The 27,883-nt window shown below is 37.8% G+C and overlaps 1 protein-coding gene across 1 annotated transcript in view; it reads right to left on the reverse strand.

The window, feature by feature from the left end:
- The window catches only part of LOC128645401 (sodium channel protein type 2 subunit alpha-like), a 584,077-nt gene that overhangs the window by 457,232 nt on the left and 98,962 nt on the right, over positions 1–27,883 (reverse strand). Inside the window, exon 3 of the mRNA XM_053698390.1 lies at positions 2,027–2,145. Within this exon, the coding sequence (XP_053554365.1) occupies positions 2,027–2,145 (119 nt within the window). The remainder of the gene's footprint in view (positions 1–2,026; positions 2,146–27,883) is intronic.

Consider the following 27,883-nt stretch of genomic DNA (forward strand, 5'->3'; position numbering starts at 1 on the left):
TCTCACAGTGGCTACACTGAGAATTTCTAAGTGCACATTTTGCAAGGAAACAAGTAAGTTGTTTGCTGTTTTCAACATACCCTTTTTTTATGTTTACTTTGATTTAATATATATATATATATATATTCTATTTTAATTGTTTTTGTTTACTAAAGGAGCACTGTTTTATATGCCTTTAAGTGCCCAGTACATGGAATCTCACACACGTCGTATTCCTTAGCAATTAAAAAAAGAGGAAATTTATGCTTACCTGATAAATTGATTTCTTCTACGATACGACGAGTCCATGGATCAAATCCGTGGACTCGTCGTATCTTGTAGAAGAAATCACTGTTTTAATGTTAACATTTTACTTTGCTCATGCATGTGAAGCATAGCTAGATATTCTCTGTGGACCAGCATTTTAAATACTTAAGCTTCTCAGAGCACCAATGGGGCTTCTATCATGTCATGTTCTGGTGCTTGGTGCATACTTAAATACACTTTTGAAACAACTATGGCTTTTATTAGAAGCATTTTTGCCAATAAATGTATATTACAAAAATGCTTCTATTCAAAACTGAAATGCATCCCTGTGGATTCTAATTTTGGCTGGAATGTCCCTTCAATGTTAGAAAAGAAACTTCAGAAACAAGGATGAGGGACTGACAATGGGCATTTTAGGGCGTGTTTGCCAACCATGTGTGGGAAGATTAAGCCTTTCCACCCAACCGTCACAATAATGGGAATGAAGGGGTTAATAGCACACATCTTTTGGTTCCATGAAACCTTTATCTCTACAATGGACATAAAGGGACACCAAATTAACCCCCAAATCCTGCATACACAAACCCAGCTTAACACTTGCTTCATCATGAGTGTATTATGCATGACAATGTGTAATTCTTTGTGTAGCCTTTTATGAAGCATTTCATTTTACGCTTCTCTCAGTTTTTTTCTTTTTCAAATTTTCCTTTTGCGCATATATAAAAGTGTACTTTTTTGAGGATACTTGAGGAACTCTATATAAGTTTTACAAACAGGTTTTACTGAACCTAGGCCAAAAAAACTGAAAATACCATGCAAACAGACAGAAAACCCCCCACTTAAAACAGTTTGAAATTAAATTTCAAAAAGCTAAAAACATTCTTCCAAAATCTGCATGAAATATTTTTTGCTGGATTGGAACAGATTATGAGTAATAACACAGTGCAACATCATTGTACAAACCACATAATAACTACATGTTCTAATGGTTTTCAAATGGATTGGAACAATTCTCAAATTTGAAAACTCCATGAAAAGCCATGCTTACATCAATGAACGATGATCAATAAAAATGGACTAGTGAAAACCTGTACGTGAATTGTCTTAGGTACATATGTTTGCAGTAAGAGTAGATTTAAGCTTTAACTCTTTCCAATTAAAATTAATACATTACGTTCTATTTGCAAAAATCTTTGCACATTTGACATGCTTCAGATAGAGCATGCAATTTTTTAAATAAAGATAGCAAGAGAACGAATAAAAAATTATAATAGGAGGATAATTAAGAAAGTTGCTTAAAATTGCATGCTCTATCTGAATCATGAAAGAAAAAAATTGGGTTTAAGACCCTTTAAGCTGTTTAGACCTCTGGTTATATTTTATTAAATATATGTCCAATACATTTAAAAATGATAAGACTAATGGAAAATACAATGAAGCTAACAGCCAAATGGTTAATAGGCCATGCACATTTTTATGTTTCTAACAAATAACTTCATACATATGCGTGTTATGCACCTGGAAAAAACACAGGAAATAGAAACATTTGCATCTCATGTAATCTGTTGATCTTGGATGCCAAAAAACATGCAAATAGTGTTTTAAATATTACACTTTCTATTGTAAATAAATACCTGTAGTGATTTCAGTATAAGGAAAGTCTGAAACACTTATTTTTACATGTTATCAGGCCAAATAGATTATATCAAACACCTCAAGGACAGGTTTTTTTTTTCAGTAACACACATTAAACATTCACTTTAATCTGAGTAAAGGATATGCATGTACCAAAATCTTTATCGCTACTTTTCTTACGGGGTTGAAAGGAGTTAAAATATACAAGGCAGGTGTGGCACTGAAGCGGAAGATTGCCTTCCCTCTATTCAATACTATAAAGGTCTGGAAGAAAACAAATGAGAATATGTGTTAGTATAAACATATAAATATCACATACACAATAATTAAATTAGGACCTATATAATTTATATGTATGTCCACTGAAAGCTTCTTGATTTGTAGAGACTAAACATGCCTCATTTTAAGGTTTCTATGAAAATGAGAGCACATTTGGTTTTAATTGGAGCAAACAGATATTCTTAAAAAAAAAAAGCCAAAATTTATCAACACACGTATATGCAAATTGTACATTAGCAATTAAACACCATATAAACATAAACTTTCTGTGTGCATGTCAAACTCTCAATTAGCTAGCTTTGATTGCAGATTTTCAATTTGTTTGATCACTCAAGGAACAAAATCTTGAAAAGCCACTAGAATATATTTACCTGGTCTCCTTTCCTAGGGCCAATCAGAAGCCAGGAGTAAATATGTTACTGTACTGTATCTAAGCATTCAATATGTAGCATTAACCAGGTTTATGATAACTGTAGCACAATTAAGTATGCATAACACACTCCAGCCACTCTCAAGGAAAATATACAATCTAAAGTGGTAAATTACAGGAAAATCAGGAATAATTAATATACTATTCTTAAATAATCTTTCAATAGTAGGGAATTTAATTTAGTGTTTAATTTCCTATCTAAAACAATACAAATAATTATCACAGACCATTTTTATAACAAGTTTAGACTTTAGCTCAACATTTATAAAACCTTGAATTTTAGTATTTTCGTTTTCAGTACCTTCTTGACAAGTGGACCCCATAATGTTCACAGTATCTTTAAAGAGCATTACATTCAGTATATATGAAATTTGCAACCAAATCATGCGTATTATAAAATATAGCAAAACAAAATTGCACGTGATATATTTTCAATGCCGTTGAAATGTTATTCTATGCTGTGGAAGTGAATTATTTTTTTGCATTCCCATTTACCAGTTACTTTTATTTGTGAGAAAGTATATCTTCTGCATGTAGGCTTCAATAAGGGAGTGTGAGATTGAGACAATCTGTGTATAGGCTGCAGACTCCAATGATAAATGGGTTGGTGAACCACATAGGCTCCAAGAGTTCAAGATTTCAAGTAGTAGCTGACCTAATCAACAGAGGGCACTCCAAAGGTAATTTACTAATAAGCAATAGTAATAATAAACATGCTTCTCTGTATGATTTTTGAGTGTATATACTGCTTGGGACCAGAAAAGGTTTGGATTTTGGAATGTTTGCAATATTTATTTAAAATGGAACAGCTTGGAGAGTATGTGGAATGTAAGTGGAATGTAAACAAAACTAAAATATCATTTAGAGTCCAAATGATTTTAGACACAATATACATGTCATCTTGCAGCTTATAAAGTTAGTTTTAAATCATTTTTAATACTTTTGTATACATACATACATATACCTTTAGAAACATAGTACAGGTACATATTTGTTCTTTTAAAAATATATAGACAATTACTTGCATTTTAGAAAACAAAAAAACAAACCAAAGACAGACGGAGAAGATTGGGACAAGCTGGGGAATTTTTTAAATTTTTTTATCATTTTATTTAAAAAAAAAAAAAAAAATATCCAGAAGTTTGGATTTTGATATGAGGTCTCAGTTGTTAGAAAAACAAATATATATTTAATATAGAGTTACATACATATACCTGTCTAAATATGTATATATATATATATATATATATATATATATATATATATATATATATATATATATATATATATATATTTATCCCATTATAAAAGAAATAAAGTAACTCTTAGCCCAGCACAATGGGATACCAAAATTATCATAACTAAGAATAAAAGGGCTAACCCAGAGATACAGACAGACAGCAGATACAATTATAATGAGTTTATCAACATTCAGAAAAATTATTAGCATCAAAAATTAAATATACAAATCATATGTAACAACAATAAAATAAAGTTGAAGTCCCTCTGTGAATAATAAAAGTCAGTTGGTAATTAACCCTTTTTAGAGGCCTCTATCCCAGGGTATGATAGCATTAAATTGGCTTATTCCTTGTATATGTTTATATATGTGTACAGATGTATTTATATGTGTATATATGTATTTACAGAAATATATATACACACATATAAACACAATATTACATATACACACATATTTAGACATATATATAAGTGCATTGGAGCCCTTTGCAGTCAAGTAGATGAAAAAATAAATTTATTCTTACCTGATAAATTTTATTTTTTCTTGATAGTTAAAGTCCATGATCCTTACTCTTGGGATTACATCACCTGGCCACCAGAAGGAGGCAAAGACATCCTACACCAGAGCTTAAAAATCCCTCCTACTTCTTCTTCCCTCCCAGTAGTTCTTTGCCTCGTCTAGGAGTGGGCAATGATAGAGGTGCGCTTCAAATTCAACAATTTATTGTTTTTTTTTTTTTGTTCCCTCCTACTTCCCCTTACCTCCCAGTAGTACATATAGCCAAGGATAGGAAGAAAGTAAGAAAGATAGTTGGGAAATGAGGTGCAAAAATGGACTGCCGCCACAAACAAAACCTTATACTCAGGCGGGTTTGTGGACTCTCACTACCAAAAAAGAAAGGAATTTATATGGCAACCAAGCTAACTTTCTATGCAAAAGAACAGAGTGCTTAAATCTGACCCTTGCTCAAACTAGCAGATATATCCTTGTTCAGGCCTTCCTGGAGAAACTGCAAAATCTGCGGAATTCTAACAGAATGTCATGAATAACCTTGAGCTAAACACCTAGAGAGATAGATCTTCCAAACCTTGTGGTAAATAAGTCTAGTAACTGGCTTGCGTGCCTGAATTAGCATATCTATGATAGAGTTAGAAAACCATCTCTGAGAGAGAAACAACCATTCAATCTCCATGCAGTTAAGTTGAGAGAATAAAGATCTTGATGAAAAAAAAACAGACCTTGATTAAAAGGATCCGGTCTCTGAGGAAGTCACCACGGAACCTTCCTGGACATCTGAACTATGTCTGCATACCATATTCTGTGTAGCCAAAGTGGAACAATCAGAATTGCAGAGACCTTCTCCTGCTTGAGACAAGCTACCACCCTGGGTAGAAAAACAATTGGAGGCAACAGATAAACTAGTTGATAATGTCACAGACTCACTAAGGCATCTATCAATTCTGCTTGAGGATACCCTGATCTCGATCTGTATCTCAGAAGCTTGTAATTCAGTCGAGATGCCATGAGGTCTATGTACGGACACCCCCACCTGGCAATCAATTTGTCGAAAATCTCCTGATTCAGAGACCATTCCCCTGGGTGAATTGTCTGATGACTCAAATAATCTGCCTCAATTTTTCACCCTAGGGATATGAATTGGAAACATTGGTTCTCCTCTGCTTAAAGCAATATGCGAGACACCTCCTCCATTGCTAGGGGACTGCCTGTACTACTTTGATGATTGATGAACGATACTGTCATTAAATTGTCAAACTTAATCCGAATAAAAGGAATGGACCGCAGATGAGGCCATGTTAGCAAATAATTTATGATAGCTTGTAGTTCCAACACATTTATTGGCAATTTTACCTCTTGAGGAGACCATAATATTTGAGCTCTCTGAAGGCCCCACACTGCAACCCAGCCTGTTACAGTGGTGTCTGTGGGGATTATCTCTCAGGTGGGACAAAGAAACCCCATGCCCCACACAACCGGACCCAGGGACATCGACCACAACAGAGACTGTCTTGTGGATGGATCTAAACAAATCAGCTGAAACAGATCGGAGTGATCCTCATTCCACTGTCTTAGCATGCATAATTGGAGAGGTCGCCAATTTTAACCTCGTAAATCGAATGGCGTCTGTTGCCACCACCATGAGGCCCTCCATACACTGTGCAACCAAAGGCAACACAAGTGAGTGAAGATGGCGACAAGCAGACTAAAGCTTTACTATGGGATTGTCTGTCAGAAATAACTTACTGAGTCTATGACTACTCCCAAGAAGGAAACCCTCATCTGAGGTACGAGATAACTCTTGGCGACATTGATTCTCCAACCATGACTGCAAAGCAACCAAAGTAACTTCTCTGTGTGAGCAGTCGCTAAAGGAAAAGATGGAGCTTGAACCAAGATGTCGTCCAGGTAAGGAGCAACTGACACTCCTTGCACCCGAGAAGGAGTCCCCATAAACTCTTTAAAGATCCTGGGGGCAGTAGCTAGGCCAAAGGGTAGAACAATAAACTGGTAATGCCTGTTTACAAAGGCAAACTGTAGAAACTGATAATGATCCTGATGAAATGGTATATGCAGATATGTATCCTTTAGATCTACATTTGTCATAAATTGACCCTGAAGTACTAAGGGATGAACTGACCTGATAGATTCCAACTTGAAGGAAGGAACTCTTAAAAACTTGTTTAACATCTTTACAGTGGCGTCACTAGGGTTGGTGTCACCCGGTGCGGTAATTTATGGTGTCACCCCCCCCCCCAGAAAGCAGACACACACAAAAACACAGGCAAACACACATACAAACACTCAGACACACTTAAAACATACTCAGATGCACACACAAACACTCTGAAACACACTCAGACACACACACACAAAAACACACACACAAAAACACTGAGACACACACACACACACACACACACACAAAAACTCAGACACACACATACAAAATATGTAAACTGCACTGCATTAATTATAAAGCTCATGCCTAGAGCTGCTCCCTGGCTCAGCAGAGCATCAAATGAAAGATAAACAGAGCACTCTAAAATAAATCACTAAAGAAAAGTTTTAGGTGCAAACTATGAAAATTCTGCTCTCTGACTCTGTTCCAAGTCTGTCAGTGCACAGTCCCAGGCCGCGTGCCTACCGCTTCTTATGGCCAATCACCTCTGCACTCTGCCCACCCCCAGACCCCCGCCCGCCCTCCTACCTGTTCAGTGTGCACTTAGTGTAACCGTAATGGTCTGGTGGGCATCATACGTGGCTCCTTCACTTTAAAGACAGTGTCAAACAGTCATGCGGTCAGGTGCCAGGCATCCCCTCATGATTTGCCAGTTCCCGTTTAGAGAGACAGCACAGCAGTGAGTGACTCCACTGCTCCACATGTCACTGAGCAGTGAGCACAGATAGGCAGGCAGGTTTAGGCTAGCAGCGCAACTTTGCAAGCCCCACGGCATGCCCACAACATTCATAGTGAAATTGGGCAGGGGAGAAGCAAAGTACAAACAAGCAAAAGCAGCCGGGAAAACTATTTGTTGAAATTGCAGCACTGGCTCAAGGGGCAAAAAAATTGTGTGTCTACATCTTCCCCAGTCCCACCAATGTTCACAAATGCCAGCCCCTCTAATAAAAAAAATCTATGCATCTCAACATTGTATTTCTTTGAATATCAATAAAATTAAAAAAAAAAAAAAAAAAAAATTTTTTTTTTTTTTTTGGTGTCACCCCCTGGTGGGTGTCACCCGGGTGCGGCCCGCCCCCCCCGCCCCCCCCTAGTGACGCCACTGCTTTTAGATCCAATATGGGTCTGAAAGAACCCTCCTTTTTTTTAACAATGAAGATGTTTGAATAAAATCCCTTTCTTTGTTTTGCACTTGGCACAGATACAATGACCCCCATGTCTTCCAGATCCTTTACGCAATAAAGAAATTACCTCTTTTTCTCTGGATTCTTGGAAATGTGAGACAGAATGACCCTACCTTTTAGCGTATCTACAGCGGGATTAGAATCTGGAACCTCTAAAGTTTGCAAAACCTCCTTAAGTAAGTATCTTAAGTGATCCATCTTAAATCCCCAGGCTCCTTATCAGAAACAGACGCATCCTCTGAGGACAATTCTCCCTTAGAATCTGAATTTGAATTTTCCCCTACAGCATCCTGAGAATAGCTTGCCCTGGAAGGCTCCGCCCAATAACTGCCCCTTGTAGAAGAAACTGAGAAAACGTGTTTAAGTTTTCGCTTATGTTTAACTGGTGGCAGTAAAGCCGCAATTGCTTTAGAAACAACAGACTGCAAATGAGACTTAAAAACTGGGTCAATCTCAGTTACCCCACCCTGAGTCATAAAAACTGGTGGGTGACCCCAGAGGAAGTAGAGCCCTGAGACGCATTCTGTAAAACAGATGCAAGGTATGCGCCACATAGTTGCACAGGACGGCATACAGTGACCATTTTACACAATAAACATTTTTCAGATGTAATAGATATATTTTAAATGACTCCCTCACATAAGACAGTGTCAGTGACAGCAGGCTTTAATAAACTCCATGGAAAAAAAAGAATGTGTATTGCAGGGGATAAGAAAAAAAACAAGAAATTGCTGTAGAAAGGAACCGCTGTGCATGGTAACGCACTAGCAATATAGAGCTGTAGCAGCTTCCCAAAAATCATAGTCGTGCGAGTGCACAACAAAATACTCCCCCCCTTGAGCTCTGGTATAAAAGTCTTACCACCTCCTGTGACCTTAATTGTAGCTGCAATAAGTAGAGTGATGGCACACTTCTGACTCCTATCGCACAATGTGAGCAATGTGAGCAGGTAGCGCATGCGAGGCTCTCTGCGGCGGGAAAATACCTTAACTCTTTCCCCACCGTCTAAGAGCCACTTCGTACAAAATCGCATCTTGCCACACAAACTAGATTGCTTCCTCAGCACCCCGGAGCACTTAAAGAAAGAAAAAAAAAACGCTGAGGTACCGAAGGATAAATAAATCCTGACAAGGATTTAATCAATGGAGCTAGTTGTAAGCCCAGCTCACTAAGCTGTATGGCTATGTATATCAAGATAAGGGCAGCAGAGATTAGATCCTAGTAAAGCAGGTTGTGCACCAACTGCCATTACCCCATCCAGACACACTGACATGAAGGAGTACTTAGAGTACTTAGAAGCAGTACCTCAGTCAGCACCCACAGGATGTACTCACCGGATCTCCTTGTACCTGTAAAAGAGATCCACATCAAACTTTTCCTGTAAGTCCTGTCCTGAAACTGCCAGCATAGGACCTACAAGGAGCAGTACAAATGTCTGGTCAATTAAGGGGAGGTAAGTGGATCTTTCCAGCGATCCCCAGACCTGTTATGGATAAGACTTCCCAAGTACAAAGTCCCTGCCGTACTCTCCTAACCCTCTCTTCAAGGAACTATTGAGGGAATAAAACAACAATAGTGTTGAATTTTAAAAGCAAGGGAAGGGAAGAGGAAGTACGAGGGATATTTAAGCTCTGGTGTGGGGTGTCTTCGTCTCCTCCTGGTGGCCAGGTGATGTAATCCCAAGAGTAAGGATCATGGACTCTCCTCTCTACCATTAGAAAGAAACATGTAACATAGTAACATAGTAACATAGTAGATAAGGTTGAAAAAAGACTGAAGTCCATCGAGTTCAACCTATACAAATCTAAAATACTTACAAAAAGCTCCAGTTAAGCTTAAATAACCCCATTAAAATGTGACCCATTTAATAGTAGCAATCATATCCATGAATTTTGTTTATAGACAGAAATTTATCCAGACTATTTTTAAATGTATCTATGGTATTGGCATTCACTACCTCCTTTGGTAATGAGTTCCACAATTTTATTGCTCTTACAGTGAAAAAACGTTTCCGTTGCAGGAGATTAAATCTCTTTTCCTCCAACCTTAAATTATGACCTCTTGTCAGAACCAATTTTCTTGGAATAAAAAGAGCTTCTGCCATCTCTGTATATGGGCCTTGAATATATTTATATAAAGTAATCATGTCACCTCTCAAGCGCCTTTTTTCTAAAGAGAACAGACCCAGTTTGGCTAGCCTCTCCTCATAGGTTAATTTCTCCAATCCCCTTATTAGCTTTGTGGCCCTTCTCTGAACTTTTTCTAGTTCTGCAATATCTTTTTTAGCAATCGGTCCCCAGAACTGCACTCCAAACTCAAGGTAAAATCATATTTATGCTATATTCATATTTAATAAAGGTTTTAACTATGTATTTACTGTAAATATTTCATTCCAATGTTCTGCACATAGCAGAATATGTTCTATGATATAATTATATATATTATATATATATATATATATATATATATATATATATATATATATATATATATATATATATATATATATATATACATATAACCAAGAAAACTCAGACCCTTATTTATCCAGCACCCAACCATGTCTGGAAAAATATATACTTTAAAGCAAGGAAAGATTTAGGAGTAAATAATACACATACATTGGAAAATGCGTTTAAAAGGATTTATATATTAATTTCAGCATGACAATAAATCGTAAGCATGACCCCCAAATATTCGTAAAGTTCAAAGTCCACAACCCGGGTTGTTAAGTAGGAGTAACTAAGTTGGTCCATTCATTTGACCAGTATTGATTTGTTTCAAAATGCCTGATTAATGGCACATTTGTAATCCCAGAGATAGAAAGCAACGTTAATGCAGGGACAGCACCAATTATATTGTAACACTGACTCTGTGGGTTTCAAACTTGTATCTTCGTACTCCCAATGCAAATTGTAACTGTATCACAAATAGCAGAAAAAAGTGGGAACTTTTCCATACCACATTAAACTCGCTGTGACAGTTCTGTATTGCGTGTAGAGGTATAATAAAACAAGTACCTGCTTCCTCGGTGTTCCGTCAGTGGCGTGTTATGGTGTCATATCTACCTGCTCGTTGCTTCCAATTTTTGTTTCAAACCGGTTTGGGAGAAATATCCCCTTTGCTTTTCCTCCGTGCTTTCTTGGCTCTTTCTGTGCTTCTGCACGCCTTGGCTTACACCGGAGTATGGTTTTGTTTGAGGGTCAGCTTTTTTGGACGGTGCACAGCTGCTGCACCGCTCCAAACAAACAAACAAGCAGCTACGCGCGTTTCACCCGGGGTCCATTCGGGCTTTAGTGACTTCAAGAAGAAGTCAGAATACATGCCAGCACTATCCAGTATTCCCCTTATTCACAATTTTGTCAAATTAGTGGAAAGAGATATTGATCTTTTAAGTACAAATGAGCCCCTACCTGATAACTTAACAAAGAAACAGAGAAATGCACTAAATAACTTAAAAAATGACATCAGTATAACCATTAAGCCATCAGATAAGGGCGGTAATATTGTAGTTCTAAACACCAAGGACTATGTTGATGAATGTCAAAGACAACTAAGAGATAAAAAACAATACAGTACTTTACACTTTAACCCCACTGAAATCTACAAAGAAAAATTGTTCCAAATTTTAATGAAAGCAAAAGATGAAGGCGTTATAAACCAAAGAGAATTTGACTTTTTATTTGTCAAATTTCCAAAAACTGCAACATTTTACAGCATACCAAAACTCCACAAAAATAAACTGCCACCTCCAGGTCGCCCCATTATATCGGGTAAGGGCTCTCTAACTGAGAAAATTTCACAGTATGTGGATTTCTGCCTTAGACCTAATTTACTAAATCTCCCCTCATACATTAAAGACACATTAGATGTATTGAAAAAACTCAATGATATAAGTGTATCTGCAAATACTTTACTGGTTGCAATAGATGTAGAGTCACTTTACTCAAGCATCCCTCACGATAAAGGGGTAGAGGCAATCAAATATTTCCTAATTCAAAGAGGCTCAGAATATGAGAAACATACAAATTTTGTATTGGAACTGTTATCTTTTATTTTAAAACATAATTATTTTGTTTTTGGAAACAAATGTTACCAACAAAACCTAGGAACAGCAATGGGGACTTGCTGTGCCCCCACATTTGCTTGCCTCTACCTAGGAAAATGGGAATTTGATCAAATTCTAAATAGTGCTGAGATAAATGACTCCATCTCTTTATGGCTAAGATTCATCGATGACGTGTTCCTCCTATGGGAGGACACAGAGATGAAATTGATAGAGTTCATGCAAAAACTAAACAATAATAACTGGAATTTAAAATTCACCTACACCTATAGTAAAAATGAGATTACATTTCTTGACTTACGCATTATCAATGACAAAAATTGCCTCAAAACAGCAACATTTCGCAAAGACACTGCAGGAAACTCATTATTATCATTTGACAGTCACCATCCTAAAAAAATTAATACAAAATATACCCTACGGCCAATTTTTAAGACACAAAAGAAACTGCTCAGATAGTGAACAATTTAAAATTGAAGCAGGTACTCTAAATAAAAGATTTAGAGCAAGAGGCTATACACAACAATGTTTAAAGAAAGCATTTAATAAGACTAAAAATAAGGATAGGGATGACCTACTATATGAAAAATCAGATGATACAACGGAATCATCCTTAATTCGATTTATAGGAACTTACAATCATAAATGGCAGGATATACGTTCAATCCTAAACAAACACTGGCACATATTGTGGATTGACAAATCAATAGGCAAATTTGTAGGAGAATCTCCACTCATGACTCCGAAAAGAGCACCAAATCTAAAGGATTTTCTTGTTCAGAGCCACTTTGAAAATAAAAATACAGGTAACTGGTTAACCAATAAAAAGAATGGGAACTTTAAGTGCTTACACTGCTCAGTCTGCACTAATATGCTAGTAGGCAAGAACTTTTGTGACAAATATGGGTCCTTTCACACAATAAAGGGACGTATAACTTGCAAAAGTGAAGGAGTGGTCTATATGGTGTCCTGCAATTGCCCCCAATATTACATAGGTAAAACCTATAGGGAGCTCAAAGAAAGAATAAAGGAACACAAAAGAGACATTAAAAACAAATGCACAAAAACTAGCAGTATAGCACGTCATTTTGCAGAGTGTCACAATAGTGACAAAAGACTGTTAAAATTCAGAGGCTTGGAAATAGTAGACCTGAAAGGTAGAGGAGGAAATCTAGACAAGATTCTACTGTGTAAAGAAAGCAAATGGATCTTTAACCTAAAAAGTTTAAAACCAGATGGCCTAAATGAAGAGCTAAATTTTGGCTCATTTCTGGGAGACTGAAGCAATATATACAGAATATTATTACTAAGGTATCCCACTAAATTGCCCACAAGAAATAAAGTTATTCCCTCAAAGGAATATTGAATATAAAATTGGTATCGTAGACTTTGCACTGTATGAACGGATATAACTGAAATATAGTATATAGAAAGTGTGTGATTTTGAAAAAGGCTAATAGCATAGCAATATAAACATTTATAACTGTTTGACATTTCACCTGTACGGCTAGAATACACTATGTACCTGAAAAAGCCAATTGAAGGCGGAGCATACTGTTTAAATGCTATGGAGAGCAATCTCCAATTACACACAGCCGGAAGAAGCCCGAATGGACCCCGGGTGAAACGCGCGTAGCTGCTTGTTTGTTTGTTTGGAGCGGTGCAGCAGCTGTGCACCGTCCAAAAAAGCTGACCCTCAAACAAAACCATACTCCGGTGTAAGCCAAGGCGTGCAGAAGCACAGAAAGAGCCAAGAAAGCACGGAGGAAAAGCAAAGGGGATATCTCCCAAACCGGTTTGAAACAAAAATTGGAAGCAACGAGCAGGTAGATATGACACCATAACACGCCACTGACGGAACACCGAGGAAGCAGGTACTTGTTTTATTATACCTCTACACGCAATACAGAACTGTCACAGCGAGTTTAATGTGGTATGGAAAAGTTGCCACTTTTTTCTGCTATTTGTGATACAGTTACAATTTGCATTGGGAGTACGAAGATACAAGTTTGAAACCCACAGAGTCAGTGTTACAATATAATTGGTGCTGTCCCTGCATTAACGTTGCTTTCTATCTCTGGGATTACAAATGTGCCATTAATCAGGCATTTTGAAACAAATCAATACTGGTCAAATGAATGGACCAACTTAGTTACTCCTACTTAACAACCCGGGTTGTGGACTTTGAACTTTACGAATATTTGGGGGTCATGCTTACGATTTATTGTCATGCTGAAATTAATATATAAATCCATTTAAACGCATTTTCCAATGTATGTGTATTATTTACTCCTAAATCTTTCCTTGCTTTAAAGTATATATTTTTCCAGACATGGTTGGGTGCTGGATAAATAAGGGTCTGAGTTTTCTTGGTTATATGTATATTAATTAAATACCCTTATCCGTGCACTATACTGAGAAGTGAGGTCCTATATAGGACACACGATATTTTATCTCAGTATATTAACTGTGAAATTTATTAAACTAGTGGTGCTGGCACAAAATATACATATATATATATAATCATATTTATGCAATATTCATATTTAATTAAGTGCTACATTGTATATTTACAGTAAATATTTCACATTCTAATGTTCTGCACAAGGCAGAAAATTAGTTATAAGTATTTTAAAATATATATTCCTATATATATATATATATATATATATATATATATATATATATATATATATATATATATATATATATATATATATATATATATATATATATATATATCTGTATATATCTGTACCTATATATAATTGTGTTTATATAGATAAGATATATATTGTACCAAAATACCATCAGATATATGAAGAAATATGTATTTATGAATAAATAGAACATATTCTTCTACGTGAATATTCATATTTTCATGTTGGGTCAGCGCACTTGGGAATATGCAATCTCGTTTGCAAGCGAGTAGGGTTTGTTTCCACTTTTTTAACTCCCCTGACGTCTATGGGGGGATAACACACATGCTTTATTCAATGTTTAGATCTTTACGCACGTTTGGTTAGTGCGAAATCAAAAAACATTAACTTTCAACTTGTCATACGAGTACTGCCTGATGCGTGCAAAAAGCGTACTTCTAGCAGAATTACACACACACACACACACACACATATATATATATATATATACAAGTTTTTGGGATCCAAGCACTCACTGTTAGTAGTATGCGCCTGGGTGCACTCTATGGTGGATAGGTAGAAACTTCTCTAAAGGAAGAGGCACTCACAGGTCTTAATAAGCAAAAGGTACTTTTATTAATTCATAGGTTAAGTTATTAACCCCTAAACCGCCGCTCGTAGACCCCGCCGCAACTCTTATAAATGTATTAACCCCTAAACCGCCGCTCCCGGACACCGCCGCCATCTACATTATACCTAGTAACCCCTATCCTGCCCCCCCTATACCGCAGCCCTTTATAATAAAGTTATTAAACCCTATCCTGCTGATCCCGGACCTCGCCGCAACTAAATAGTTTAACCCCTAAACCGCCGCTCCCGGACCCCACCGCCACCTATATTAAACTTATTAACCCCTAATCTGCCCCCCCTACACCGTCGCCACCTATAATACATTTATTAACCCCTATCCTGCCCCCCCCTACACCGCCGCCACTGTAATAAAAGTATTAACCCCTAAACCTAAGTCTAACACTAACCCTAACACCCCCCCTAACTTAAATATTAATTAAATAAATCTAAATAATATTTCTCTTATTAATTAACTTAATCCTATTTAAAACTAAATACTTACCTTTAAAATAAACCCTAATATAGCTACAATATAAATAATAATTATATTGTAGCTATCTTAGGATTAATTTTTATTTTACAGGCAACTTTCAATTTATTTTAACTAGGTAAATAGCTATTAAATAGTTATTAACTATTTAATAGCTACCTAGTAAAATAAAGAGAAATTAACCTGTAAAATAAAAACTAACCTAAGTTACAATTACACCTAACACTACACTATACTTTAATAAATTATTTCTATTTAAAACTAAATACTTACCTGTAAAATAAACCATAAGATAGCTACAATATAATTAATAATTACATTGTAGCTATTTTAGGATTTATATTTATTTTACAGTTAACTTTGTATTTATTTTAGCTAGTTAGAATAGTTATTAAATAGTTATTAACTATTTAATAACTACCTAGCTAAAAGAAATACAAAATTACCTGTAAAATAAATCCTAACCTAAGTTACAATTAAACCTAACACTACACTATCATTAAATTAATTAAATAAATTACCTACAAATAACTACAATTAAATTAAATAAACTAACTAAAGTACAAAAAATAAAAAAGCTAAGTTACAAAAAATAAAAAAAAATAAGTTACAAACATTTAAAAAATATTACAACAATTTTAAGATACTTACACCTAATCTAAGCCCCCTAATAAAATAACAAAGCCCCCCAAAATAAAAAAAATTCCCTACCCTATTCTAAATTAAAAAGTTCAAAGCTCTTTTACCTTACCAGCCCTTAAAAGGGCCTTTTGCGGGGCATACCCCAAAGAAAACAGCTCTTTTGCCTGTAAAAGAAAAATACAACCCCCCCCAACATTAAAACCCACCACATACATACCCCTAATCTAACCCAAACCCCCCTTAAAAAACCTAACACTACCCCCCTGAAGATCATCCTACCTTGAGTCGTCTTCAGCCAACCGACCATCGATGGAACCGAAGAGGAGATCCGGAGCGGCAGAAGTCATCATCTAAGGGGCGCTGAAGAAATCTTCTATCCGATAGAAGTCAACATCCAGGCGGCGCTGACAAAGTCTTCCATCCCGGCGATGTCATCTTCCAAGCGGCGTCTTCAATCTTCATCCATCCGGAGCGGAGCCATCTTCAGACGAGCCATTATTTTTTTTTAACAAATGACACATATATGTGACTCAACATGTATGTGTCTATGTCACAGTGAGTCCACGGATCATCATCAATTACTGTTGGGAATATCACTCCTGGCCGCAGGAGGAGGCAAATAGCACCACAGCAGAGCTCCCTTCCCACAAACCCCAGTCATTCTCTTTGCCTCTAGTACAAGGAAGAGGTGAAGTAATGAGGTGTCCTGATTAAGAGTCTTCTATCAAGATTTTTTTTATTTTGAAGTCTGAGCAAGATTCCTCTGGCCTTCCATCACAATCTGGGTATAGCTGTACTCTATGTTAGTCTCTTCAGCAGGGCTGTGATGGCTTTAAAGCAGTTAGGAACTTGTAAAGTGGGCTTTGCTGCATTTTCCTAACATGTTGCTGCCCTGGTTTAGAAAGCCTGAGTAATCTTACTCTGTCTTTCTTTTTACACAGGTCTCTGTGAGGAGTGGCATCCTCTTAAACTTTGTGAGTCGTCTGACTGCCGGACGGCTAGTATGCAGGTAAGTGCCTTTTCGTCTTCTGGGTGGGAGACTGACACTAAGAGGGTTAAGGAGTCTTCTCTGCAATTTATGTGGGACAGATATATCCTTTAGAGGATATTTTTGGCAGGATGCGGGCTATGGTGACAGGAGACTAGGGATTAATAAGAGACCCCCTGATTTTGGGTTCATGCGTAGTTTAGAGGTACCTATGGGGTTAAAATCTTCTAATTTATCTTTTTTATGTATAACTGCAGTGATCACGGGGTCAGCCTTTTGTGTAGTGCTTTACTCTGTTTATGCTACTGCGTAGTTTGATGGCGGTTTCCCAGAGGAAATGCAAGTTACCGCCACACTGCCTTATCAGTAGGAGCAGATTTCGTTTTTCAGGCAGACGCCCGATTCTGATGCTGTACTTCTTTAGCACAGGGTTTTGCTGATTCTTTTTTTTGGATGGGCAGTATGCTGCTCTCCCATGGTAGAATGAAGCTCAATGTTAAAGAAAAAAGATGCGCACTTTATTCCCATGCTGTATTGTGCCCCCGCCTCCTTCTTCCCTGAGAAGGCTCTAAGGTGTCATTTTCACTTTCTGCCAGGTCTGGTCACGTGACCCCGCCTCTCTTGCCTCTGAACCCAACGTCTCCGAGGATGATGCTGTGTAGGCATTACAACAGTTTCTCCTTTTACGTCCCAAGCCTCTATGGTGCCACCGGAAGTGCCCTGCAGTTCCTTATAATCTCCAGGAGAAGTTATTTGCCTGCAGAATGCTGCTCATGTTTCTTTTGGATATCTGGGGCATTATCTGCTTTTCCTATTTTAAGTGGAAGCTCGCAGGAGGAACATTAGTGATTCAGATAGTAAGGTTTCTGTTCTGCCCAATGCTACTCTGATTGTCGTCCTCGTAGGTGTGATGGGAGGATACGTCAGTAGCCTCTGAGGGTATAATCTCAGATTTGGACAGTATAAATCCTTTATCTGATGTTGAAGTAGTATCTTCATATTTCAGCCTGCACACCCTCGTGCGTGTTTATAAGAGGGTCTGGCTGCATTGGAGCGATTCTGATACGTTTGTCATTGTCAATCTTTAGGAAATCGATTGATCTTTATAGGTAATAGGATTCCTTTTTGGTAGTTTTTTCCTATACGTGCTGGACAGGAATAGCAGGGCTACTCTCGAAGTTTCCCTGTTCCCTATCTTTAATGGGATGTTTTCCGTTTTCTTGTCTCCATTAAAATATTATATGCACGGTGCCTATAGTAGTAGGACAATTCTACTCTGGCTAAGGGAATTATGATTTCTAGAGAGATTGCTGTTCTTCAGTTTTAATGGACTATGCTTTTTACAGGGACATGTGGTCTTGCCACTGTGTCAAGTGAGGCATCTTGATGGTGCGACGCCTTATCTGTTTTAATGGCCAGCGATTCTTTGAGAGGATCCAGAACAGAATTAAAGTTTTTAAGCTAGCCATCCTTTTTCACTGATGCTAGTCCTTAAGCAGGGAGCCTAAATATCTATCTTGTGCTAGCCCTCTGGGCTTTGTGGCTATAATCATGTCAGTGGGTTTTCTCCTCTGCATTCTAGCCTCTGGCGTTTCCTTATAAGAGTAGGACCTTGTTCGGTCCGGATCTGACAGGAATTTTTCTGAAATTTGTGTTTTAGACAGTTGCAAGGATAGCACATTGCAAAAGAAACAGCCCAGGAAAATGAGGTCCCAGGTTCAATCCCCGGTCGTGAAGGAACACACTTTAAAGGGACAGTCAACACCAGAATTTTAATGTGGTTAAGTTTGCCCCATTCCGGGATAATTTCAGGTAGGAGGTTGTATCTTTCTGTTTGTCTTCAAACATATATACAAGACATCTCAGATAGGACATCGACATAGTAGCTCAGGGTTACTACATGGTAGTCTTTCTTCCTCCCTGAGACTGTTTTCCATCTTTCAGTTTACCAGTAAGCCAGATAACTGTGAGGCCTTTTTGTAGTATTTGGGACTTCTCTTGATTGGAAGGGATTATTCCAGTTCCTGTTCAGGAACAGGGTCTAGGTTTCATCATATGATAGACCTAAAGTGTCTCACTAATTCATTTATCAATGAAATTATTGAAGAGAGCAATATTGCTGTGGTGTCTTCCAGAAGTCATAATGATTCAGGAGTAATTTATCCTTCAAGCGAATTCTCATACAGAGACCTTGTTGTCTTCTCATTCCACAGATGGAAATGAATCTGAATATGAGTTCCCTGGTTTTAACTAAAGTGTAGTTCTTAGGATCCATATTAATTTCTTCCTATGTATTTACTTTGTCAGTCAGAAATTAGAGGATTTCTTCCTCTTGCCTTCTTTCGGCTTTCTACTATTGGTCTTCCAGTGCCTCAGAGTTTGGAGGCATTGGTCATTGGACATCATTTCTTCGTTTAATTTCATCGGAGAGTCTGTGGTTATGCATGTTCAGTTAGTGGATGGTACATGCCTTGACTATAAAAGCCTGTTAAAGGATCCAAGATCTCCAGCTCTACTTCCGGCAGGACTAAACCAGACCTTCTTTCTTCCAAGGTTGATAAAGGTGTACCATTAAATTGGGTATTATTAACAAATCGATTCAGCAGCCGACTTGGTTAATTCCGTGAGCGAGCGTTTAAAGAAGAGGGCACTTTGAGCACCTCTGGAAGATAGGCACTATATAAAATGAGATCCTCTCTGTAAATTTATAGAGCTCTCACTTAGCTTGCGAGAGGTAGCAGGATCATTGGCTGTCTCCATGATCTTTTGTTTTCTCAGGAGTTTCTGTCTTGGAGCTCTTATTTCCTGAGACGTTCCTGAGTAATAAGTGAACTCGTTCACTAGCCCGTTGGGTTGGTGAATAGGGACTTGTTTGGCGTCGGGTCTCTCCATAACTTTCATGGAGTTGAGAGTAATAGTCAGTACACAGATGATTTGGCTCGGTTATCAGGTGTTCCTTGTCATAATTGGCATAAGTTGCCTGGTGGGCAGACGCCCAATTCGTTGCTTATCCTCCTTCACTTTCTAAAGTGGATATTGGGAGTGAAGAGTTTCTCAGGACACCCTGATATATGGTGACGGTGGCTGGTATTCCTGTTTTCTTCTGGTTGGCCTCCTTATCACGAGTCTTGCTCTCGTCAATCAGGAGAGGGTATTGGTAATTTTATAGTCTCTGCGTGTCCTCACAGGTTCTGGTTTACAGACATAGGCCTCTAGTTATCAACGTGTCTACTTACCTGCCATCGCTGGCCCCAATACGCCCGCCTAAGCTCACCTACCATCGCCGCCGCGGACCTGAATAATCTCGCCAAAGTTATCGATAAAGCTGTCAAAAAGCCACGCACCAAGTACGGGTTGATGAGCAGCGGACTGTGATAGTTATCACTCATCCGATCTCGCTGCTCTTCGGCTTTTTTCCAGCTTTACTGCTAGCCTGTCACTAAGCACTCACACTAAACTACACTGTTCTACCCCCTATACTGGCGCCCCCGGAGCCCCCCGCAACTAAATAAAGTTATTAACCCCTAAACCGCCACTCCAGGACACCGCCGCAACTATAATAAATGTCTTAACCCCTAAACCGCTGCTCCCGGATTCCACCGCCACCAACATTATACCTAGTAACCCCTATCCTGCCCCCCTATACCGCCGGCACCTATAATAAATGTATTAACCCCTATCCTGCCGATCCAGGACCCCGCCGCAACTAAATAAATAGTTTAACCCCTAAACCGCCGCTCCCGGACCCCGCCGCCACCTATATTAAACTTATTAACCCCTAATCTGCCCCCCCTACACCGTCGCCACCTGTAATAAATTTATTAACCCCTATCCTGCCCCCCTATACCGCCACAACCTATAATAAAATTATTAACCCCTAAACCTAAGTCTAACCCTAACCCTAACACCCCCCTAACTTAAATATTAATTAAATACATCTAAATATTATTACTCTTATTAACTAAATTAATCCTATTTAAAACTAAATACTTACCTTTAAAATAAACCCTAATCTAGTTACAATATAAATAATAATTTTATTGTATCTATCTTAGGATTTATTTTTATTTTACAGGCAACTTTCAATTTATTTTAACTAGGTACAATAGCTATTAAATAGTTATTAACTATTTAATAGCTACCTAGTTAAAATAAAGAGAAATTTACCTGTAAAATAAAAACTAACCTAATTTACAATTACACCTAACACTACACTATCATTAAATAAATTATTCCTATTTAAAACTAAATACTTACCTGTAAAATAAACCCTAAGATAGCTACAATGTAATTAATAATTACATTGTAGCTATTTTAGGATTTAAATTTATTTTACAGATAACTTTGTATTTATTTTAGCTAGTTAGAATAGTTATTAAATAGTTATTAACTATTTAATAACTACCTAGCTTAAAGAAATACAAAATTACCTGTAAAACTAATCCTAACCTAAGTTACAATTAAACCTAACACTGCACTATCATTAAATTAATTAAATAAATTACCTACAAATAACTACAATTAAATACAATTAAATAAACTAACTAAAGTACAAAAAATAAAAAAAACTGAGTTACAAAAAATGAAAAAAATAAGTTACAAACATTTAAAAAAATATTACAATTTTAAGCTACTTACACCTAATCTAAGCACCCTAATAAAATAACAAAGCCCCCCAAAATAAAAAAATGCCCTACCCTATTCTACATTAAAAAGTTAACAGCTCTATTACCTTACCAGCCCTTAAAAGGGCCTTTTGCGGGGCATGCCCCAAAGAATTCAGCTCTTTTGCCTGTAAAAATAAAATACAACCCCCCCCCAACATTAAAACCCACCACCCACATACCCCTACTCTAACCCAAACCCCCCTTAAATAAACCTAACGCTACCCCCCCTGAAGATCATCCTACCTTTAGCCGTCTTCAGCCAGCCGACCACCGATGGAACAGAAGAAGAAATCCGGAGGGGCAGAAGTCATCATCCAAGGGGCGCTGAAGAAGTCTTCCATCCGATTGAAGTCAACATCCAGGCGGCATCTTCAATCTTCATCCATCCGGAGCGGAGCGGAGCCATCTTCAGACGAGCCGACGCGGAGCCATCCTCTTCCACCGACGACTGAACGACGAATGACGGTTCCTTTAAGTGACGTCATCCAAGATGGCGTCCCTCGAATTCCGATTGGCTGATAGGATTCTATCAGCCAATCGGAATTAAGGTAGGAAAATCTGATTGGCTGATTGAATCAGCCAATCAGATTGAAGTTCAATTCGATTGGCTGATCCAATCAGCCAATCAGATTAATTTCTCATTCTATTGGCTGATCGGAACAGCCAATAGAATGCGAGCTCAATCTGATTGGCTGATTGGATCAGCCAATCGGATTGAACTTCAATCAGATTGGCTGATTTAATCAGCCAATCAGATTTCTCCTACCTTAATTCCGATTGGCTGATAGAATCCTATCAGCCAATCGTAATTCAAGGGACGCCATCTTGGATGACGTCACTTAAAGGAACCGTCATTCGTCGTTCAGTCGTCGGTGGAAGAAGATGGCTCCGCGTCGGCTCCGCGTCGGCTCGTCTTAAGATGGCTCCGCTCCGGATGAATGAAGATTGAAGACGCCGTCTGGATGATGACTTCAATCGGATGGAAGACTTCTTCAGTGCCGCCTGGATGTTGACTTCAATCGGATGGAAGACTTCTTCAGCGCCCCTTGGATGATGACTTCTGCCGCTCCGAATGTCTTCTTCTGTTCCATCGGTGGTCGGCTGGCTGAAGACGGCTAAAGGTAGGATGATCTTCAAGGGGGTAGTGTTAGGTTTATTTAAGGGGGGTTTGGGTTAGAGTAGGGGTATGTGGGTGGTGGGTTTTAATGTTGGGGGGGGTTGTATTTTATTTTTACAGGTAAAAGAGCTGAATTGTTTGGGGCATGCCCCGCAAAAGGCCCTTTTAAGGGCTGGTAAGGTAATAGAGCTGTTAACTTTTTAATGTAGAATAGGTTAGGGCCTTTTTTTATTTTGGGGGGCTTTGTTATTTTATTAGGGGGCTTAGATTAGGTGTAAGTAGCTTAAAATTGTTGTAATATTTTTTAAATGTTTGTAACTTATTTTTTTTATTTTTTGTACTTTAGTTAGTTTATTTAATTGTATTTAATTGTAGTTATTTGTAGGTAATTTATTTAATTAATTTAATGATAGTGTAGTATTAGGTTTAATTGTAACTTAGGTTAGGATTTATTTTACAGGTAATTTTGTATTTCTTTTAGCTAGGTAGTTATTAAATAGTTAATAACTATTTAATAACTATTCTACCTAGTTAAAATAAATACAAAGTTACCTGTAAAATAAATTTAAATCCTAAAATAGCTACAATGTAATTATTAATTACATTGTAGCTATCTTAGGGTTTATTTTACAGGTAAGTATTTAGTTTTAAATAGGATTCATTTAGTTAATAAGAGTTATAATATTTAGATGTATTTAATTAATATTTAAGTTAGGGGGGTGTTAGGGTTAGGGTTAGACTTAGGTTTAGGGGTTAATAATTTTATTATAGTTGCGGTGGTGTGGGGGGGCAGGATAGGGGTTAATAAATTTATTATAGTGGCGGGGGTGTAGGGGGGGCAGGATAGGGGTTAATAGGTATTATTTAGGTGGCGGCGGGGTCCGGGAGCGGCGGTTTAGGGGTTAACATATTTATTATAGTAGTGGCGGGGTCCGGGAGCGGCGGTTTAGGGGTTAATCAGTTTATTAGAGTGGCGTGGGCTCCGGGAGCGGCGGTTTAGGGGGTAATAACTTTATTTAGTTGTTGCGGTGTAGGGGGGGGGCAGATTAGGGGTGTTTAGACTCGGGGTACATGTTAGGGTGTTAGGTGCAGACAGCTCCCATAGGAATCAATGGGATGTCGGGCAGCAGCGAACATGAACTTTCGCTATGGTCAGGCTCCCATTGATTCCTATGGGATCTGCCGCCTCCAGGGATTGAAAACCAGGTAGTCAGATTGTGCCGAACTTGTTTGCGGAACATCTGGAGTGACGTAAGAATCGATCTGTGTCGGACTGAGTCCGGCGGATCAAAGCTTACGTCACTAAATTCTACTTTTGCCGGTGTGTAGGGCTTGATAACTAAGGCGAATCAGCCTCGCCACAAATACGCTGCGGAATTCCAGCGTATTTGAGGTTGACGGCTTGATAACTAGAGGCCCATAGTGGGAACTCCATCTCCTCTACGTGGGTGAACCCCTCTGAGGAAGGACCCGCTGATTTTGGGTACTTTCCTTCATCTACATTGGAGTTTGAATACTTAGTCTGTCTAAGCGTGGTTGCTGAGTCGGTCCTTGTGACCATGATTCAGGTTTGTAAGCCTGTTAAAAGGGATTTTTCCCATAAAGTGTAGTTAAGGGTGCGTATCCAAGGGTTTCTCTTGGAATAGGTCAGGCATTTTAGAATGTTTTTCCTTTCTTCCAGAAGGTCTGGAGAAAGTTTCTGTCAGTCAGTTCTCTGAAGCAGATTTCTTTGTTCTTAAGTTTTTGTAGTAACTCAGTTTGAGCTTTTCCATTCCATAGATATTAAGTTGTTATCTTGGAAGGTTTTGTTCTTGTGCTTTTTTCTTCTGCCAAGAGTGATGGAACCCTCAGCTTTGCTGTGTGATTCGTTTACAAAGAGAAGATTACCAATGGCACTACTAGTGTGTGAGAGACCTGCCTGGTTTAGTATCTAGCTGGCTGGAATAGCCTTGTATCTTAATAGACAATTAATATGGCTCAGTATGGGTTCTGTGTGTAAGTCCTTAATTACTACTACAAAAAGAAGAAAGAATACACAAAAATAGCACTCCCAGGTCACTTGGAAACAGTGAGAATATATTAGATATAGCGATCCAATGATGGAGTATGGGGAGACAGAAACTTAACTAAAATTAAAATATAACTTTTATTGGGGTTTGCAGATAAAAAATAGGAAAAATAGAGTTTTAAAATTACACTCAAACTCCGACTGTAGTCAAATGAATTGATGTGGCAATAATAAGTGTACAGAGATGGAACGTAGAGATACTCTATGGTTGGGTTGTCTATCAAATTGTTAACCTGCTTCTCCAATATGATCAGAGAAAAAAACGTATTTGTAGTATTGCTGAATAGAACGTCAGTGCAGGTAAATAGCAACCTGTATTCCAGGTAAAAAAAAAAGCCACGTTATGTGGCGAAACATGTTAGGGACGTTAGGGCAATGGTGAGGAGTCCTAGGAGCTCCTGTGTTTTTAGCAAGCCTTAAGCTTCCGAATTTATTACTGTAGTCTTTGCACGCACTTGTCCGGAATGTATCTATATTTGCTTACATGTATGAAATAACCATGTCTGGCAAGTGTATAATAATTGCCAATATTTACTTTATACTTAACTACTAAGTGTCAGAGTATGCCAGAGTGCTCTTATTTATAGATACTTTCAGACCACATCAGGTATCATATCCAACTTTATACTGAATAATTCAACCGCCAGCAGGTGCATAACAACTTCAAATTTAGAGAGTAGCAGATTACCGGCATAGTTTCAATGCAGCCAGTATGTGGGTCTATTATTGCTAAACAACGGCGCAATTAAAGATAAGTCACAGCTGCTAAATCATTTTGACTCACTAGCATGCAATTGTAACCCGATATTATTGCTCCTAATCCCACATCGTAAGTAAGCACAAGTGGAAGTTTTATATCCATTACTTGTTTGGCAACTGTGCAAGCGGAGTAACCGCACTAAATCTTACTTGACAAATCACAACTTGAACAATTAAATACTACAAAAAATTCAAGCAGTTGCATAACAGCATAATATAGTACGGTGCACCTCATATGTAGTTAACATTGTACTGAAGTATAAAGTATAACTAATAATCAGTACCCAGCTTATCTCCAATAAAGCGGCTATACTGTTAACGAAGTTCCACTATACAACTTCGGTTACCCTAACGGATTAAACTCAGTGGCCCCTATTTTACACAATTGCTTATAACGCCACGATATGGCAACAACCGCGTTGATGTTTCTTCAGTAATTAACTGCATTAGCCGCTTAAACATTAAGAAAACGGAACTTTAGTTCACAAAAGGTACCGCAAGGTGCTTCATGCTATACAGGCACTTATAACAATTAAGGTTACTAAGTCAGTGACTTATTACAACTATATAGATCATTAATGTAGATATCTAACATATATTCAAATTTAAAAACACAGTGATATCTGTAATAGTTAAGACACTTAGTCTTAGTTGAACCGAGGTGAACATATGCTTAACGAATATCAGCTGTTTGTTTTCACATAACCACACGGACACACTTTTTTCTGACAGTTACTACAGCCCTGGTCAGAAATACCATATGTATTGAATCACTACTCGCAATTACTAATACACCACAGGCCGGTGACCTGCCATTAACGTGTAATTTAAGATACATATATTAGAAAGTAATGTTTTATAAACCTGCTAGTTAAACCGAGATAAGGCAATATTTTGAATGCCTACAAATCTTATGGTGACCATACGACGTATAACTTAAGCAGCCAACACATACTTTACCTATGTCTAGTAAATGTACACGGATATACTAATAATCCTCAAAACGGTTGTGGTATAAAATAAATTGTGTGGACAGTATATGAGCCATATAACTTTATTAACTAGGCTGCTACACAAACAGTGATAGTCAGTAACTGTGACTCCAAGCACATATTCATTTTGCTAATTCAGCTGCAATTCTGGAAATAACCCAATCCATGTTATTACATACTATAAACTAAGTGTCACCCTGTATGAAAGCATCCTACTGGATTATATACCACACATTATTGAACTTTTACTGGCACACTCTTAACAGTCATGAATAACTGCTATCATCACACGGTGTTTAAATGCACACTAGCATTTTTGTAATAGCACCTGAGCAATTCATTTACCTAATACAAGGGGATAGTGTTTACTATAGATAATATGAGTGGACATTATCCACTTAATATACCAAGTTTTAGTACCCTTTAAATCCTGAGTGGTCTAGATCAGTCATTTTTTACCTGGAATACAGGTTGCTATTTACCTGCACTGACGTTCTATTCAGCAATACTATGAATAAGTTTTTTTCTCTGATCATATTGGAGAAGCAGGTTAACAATTTGATAGACAACCCAACCATAGAGTATCTCTACGTTCCATCTCTGTACACTTATTATTGCCACATCAATTCATTTGACTACAGTCGGAGTTTGAGTGTAATTTTAAAACTCTATTTTTCCTATTTTTTATCTGCAAACCCCAATAAAAGTTATATTTTAATTTTAGTTAAGTTTCTGTCTCCTCATACTCGATCATTGGATCGCTATATATAATATATTCTCACTGTTTCCAAGTGACCTGGGAGTGCTATTTTTGTGTATTCTTTCTTCTTTTTGTAGTAGTTGCTGTGTGATTCGCCTTATCTTATCGTTCATGACGATAAGGTGGTGTTGCGTGTTAGTTATTTTCTTTCCTAAGTAGTTTCCGTAAAGGAATTTTATCAGAAATTGTGGTTCTTTCTCTTGACATGGTCCTTCTTTCCTGAGACACACGTGTTGCGCTCCTTAGAGGTTATGCGTGCTTTACAGTTTTTGTTCAGGCGAATAAGGATTTTCGCCGGTCTTTTGTCTTGTTTGTCTGTTTTTCTGGACAGAAAGCTTTTTGCTACACCT

This window comes from Bombina bombina, chromosome 1 (assembly GCF_027579735.1).
Source record: "Bombina bombina isolate aBomBom1 chromosome 1, aBomBom1.pri, whole genome shotgun sequence".
NCBI lineage: Eukaryota > Metazoa > Chordata > Amphibia > Anura > Bombinatoridae > Bombina > Bombina bombina.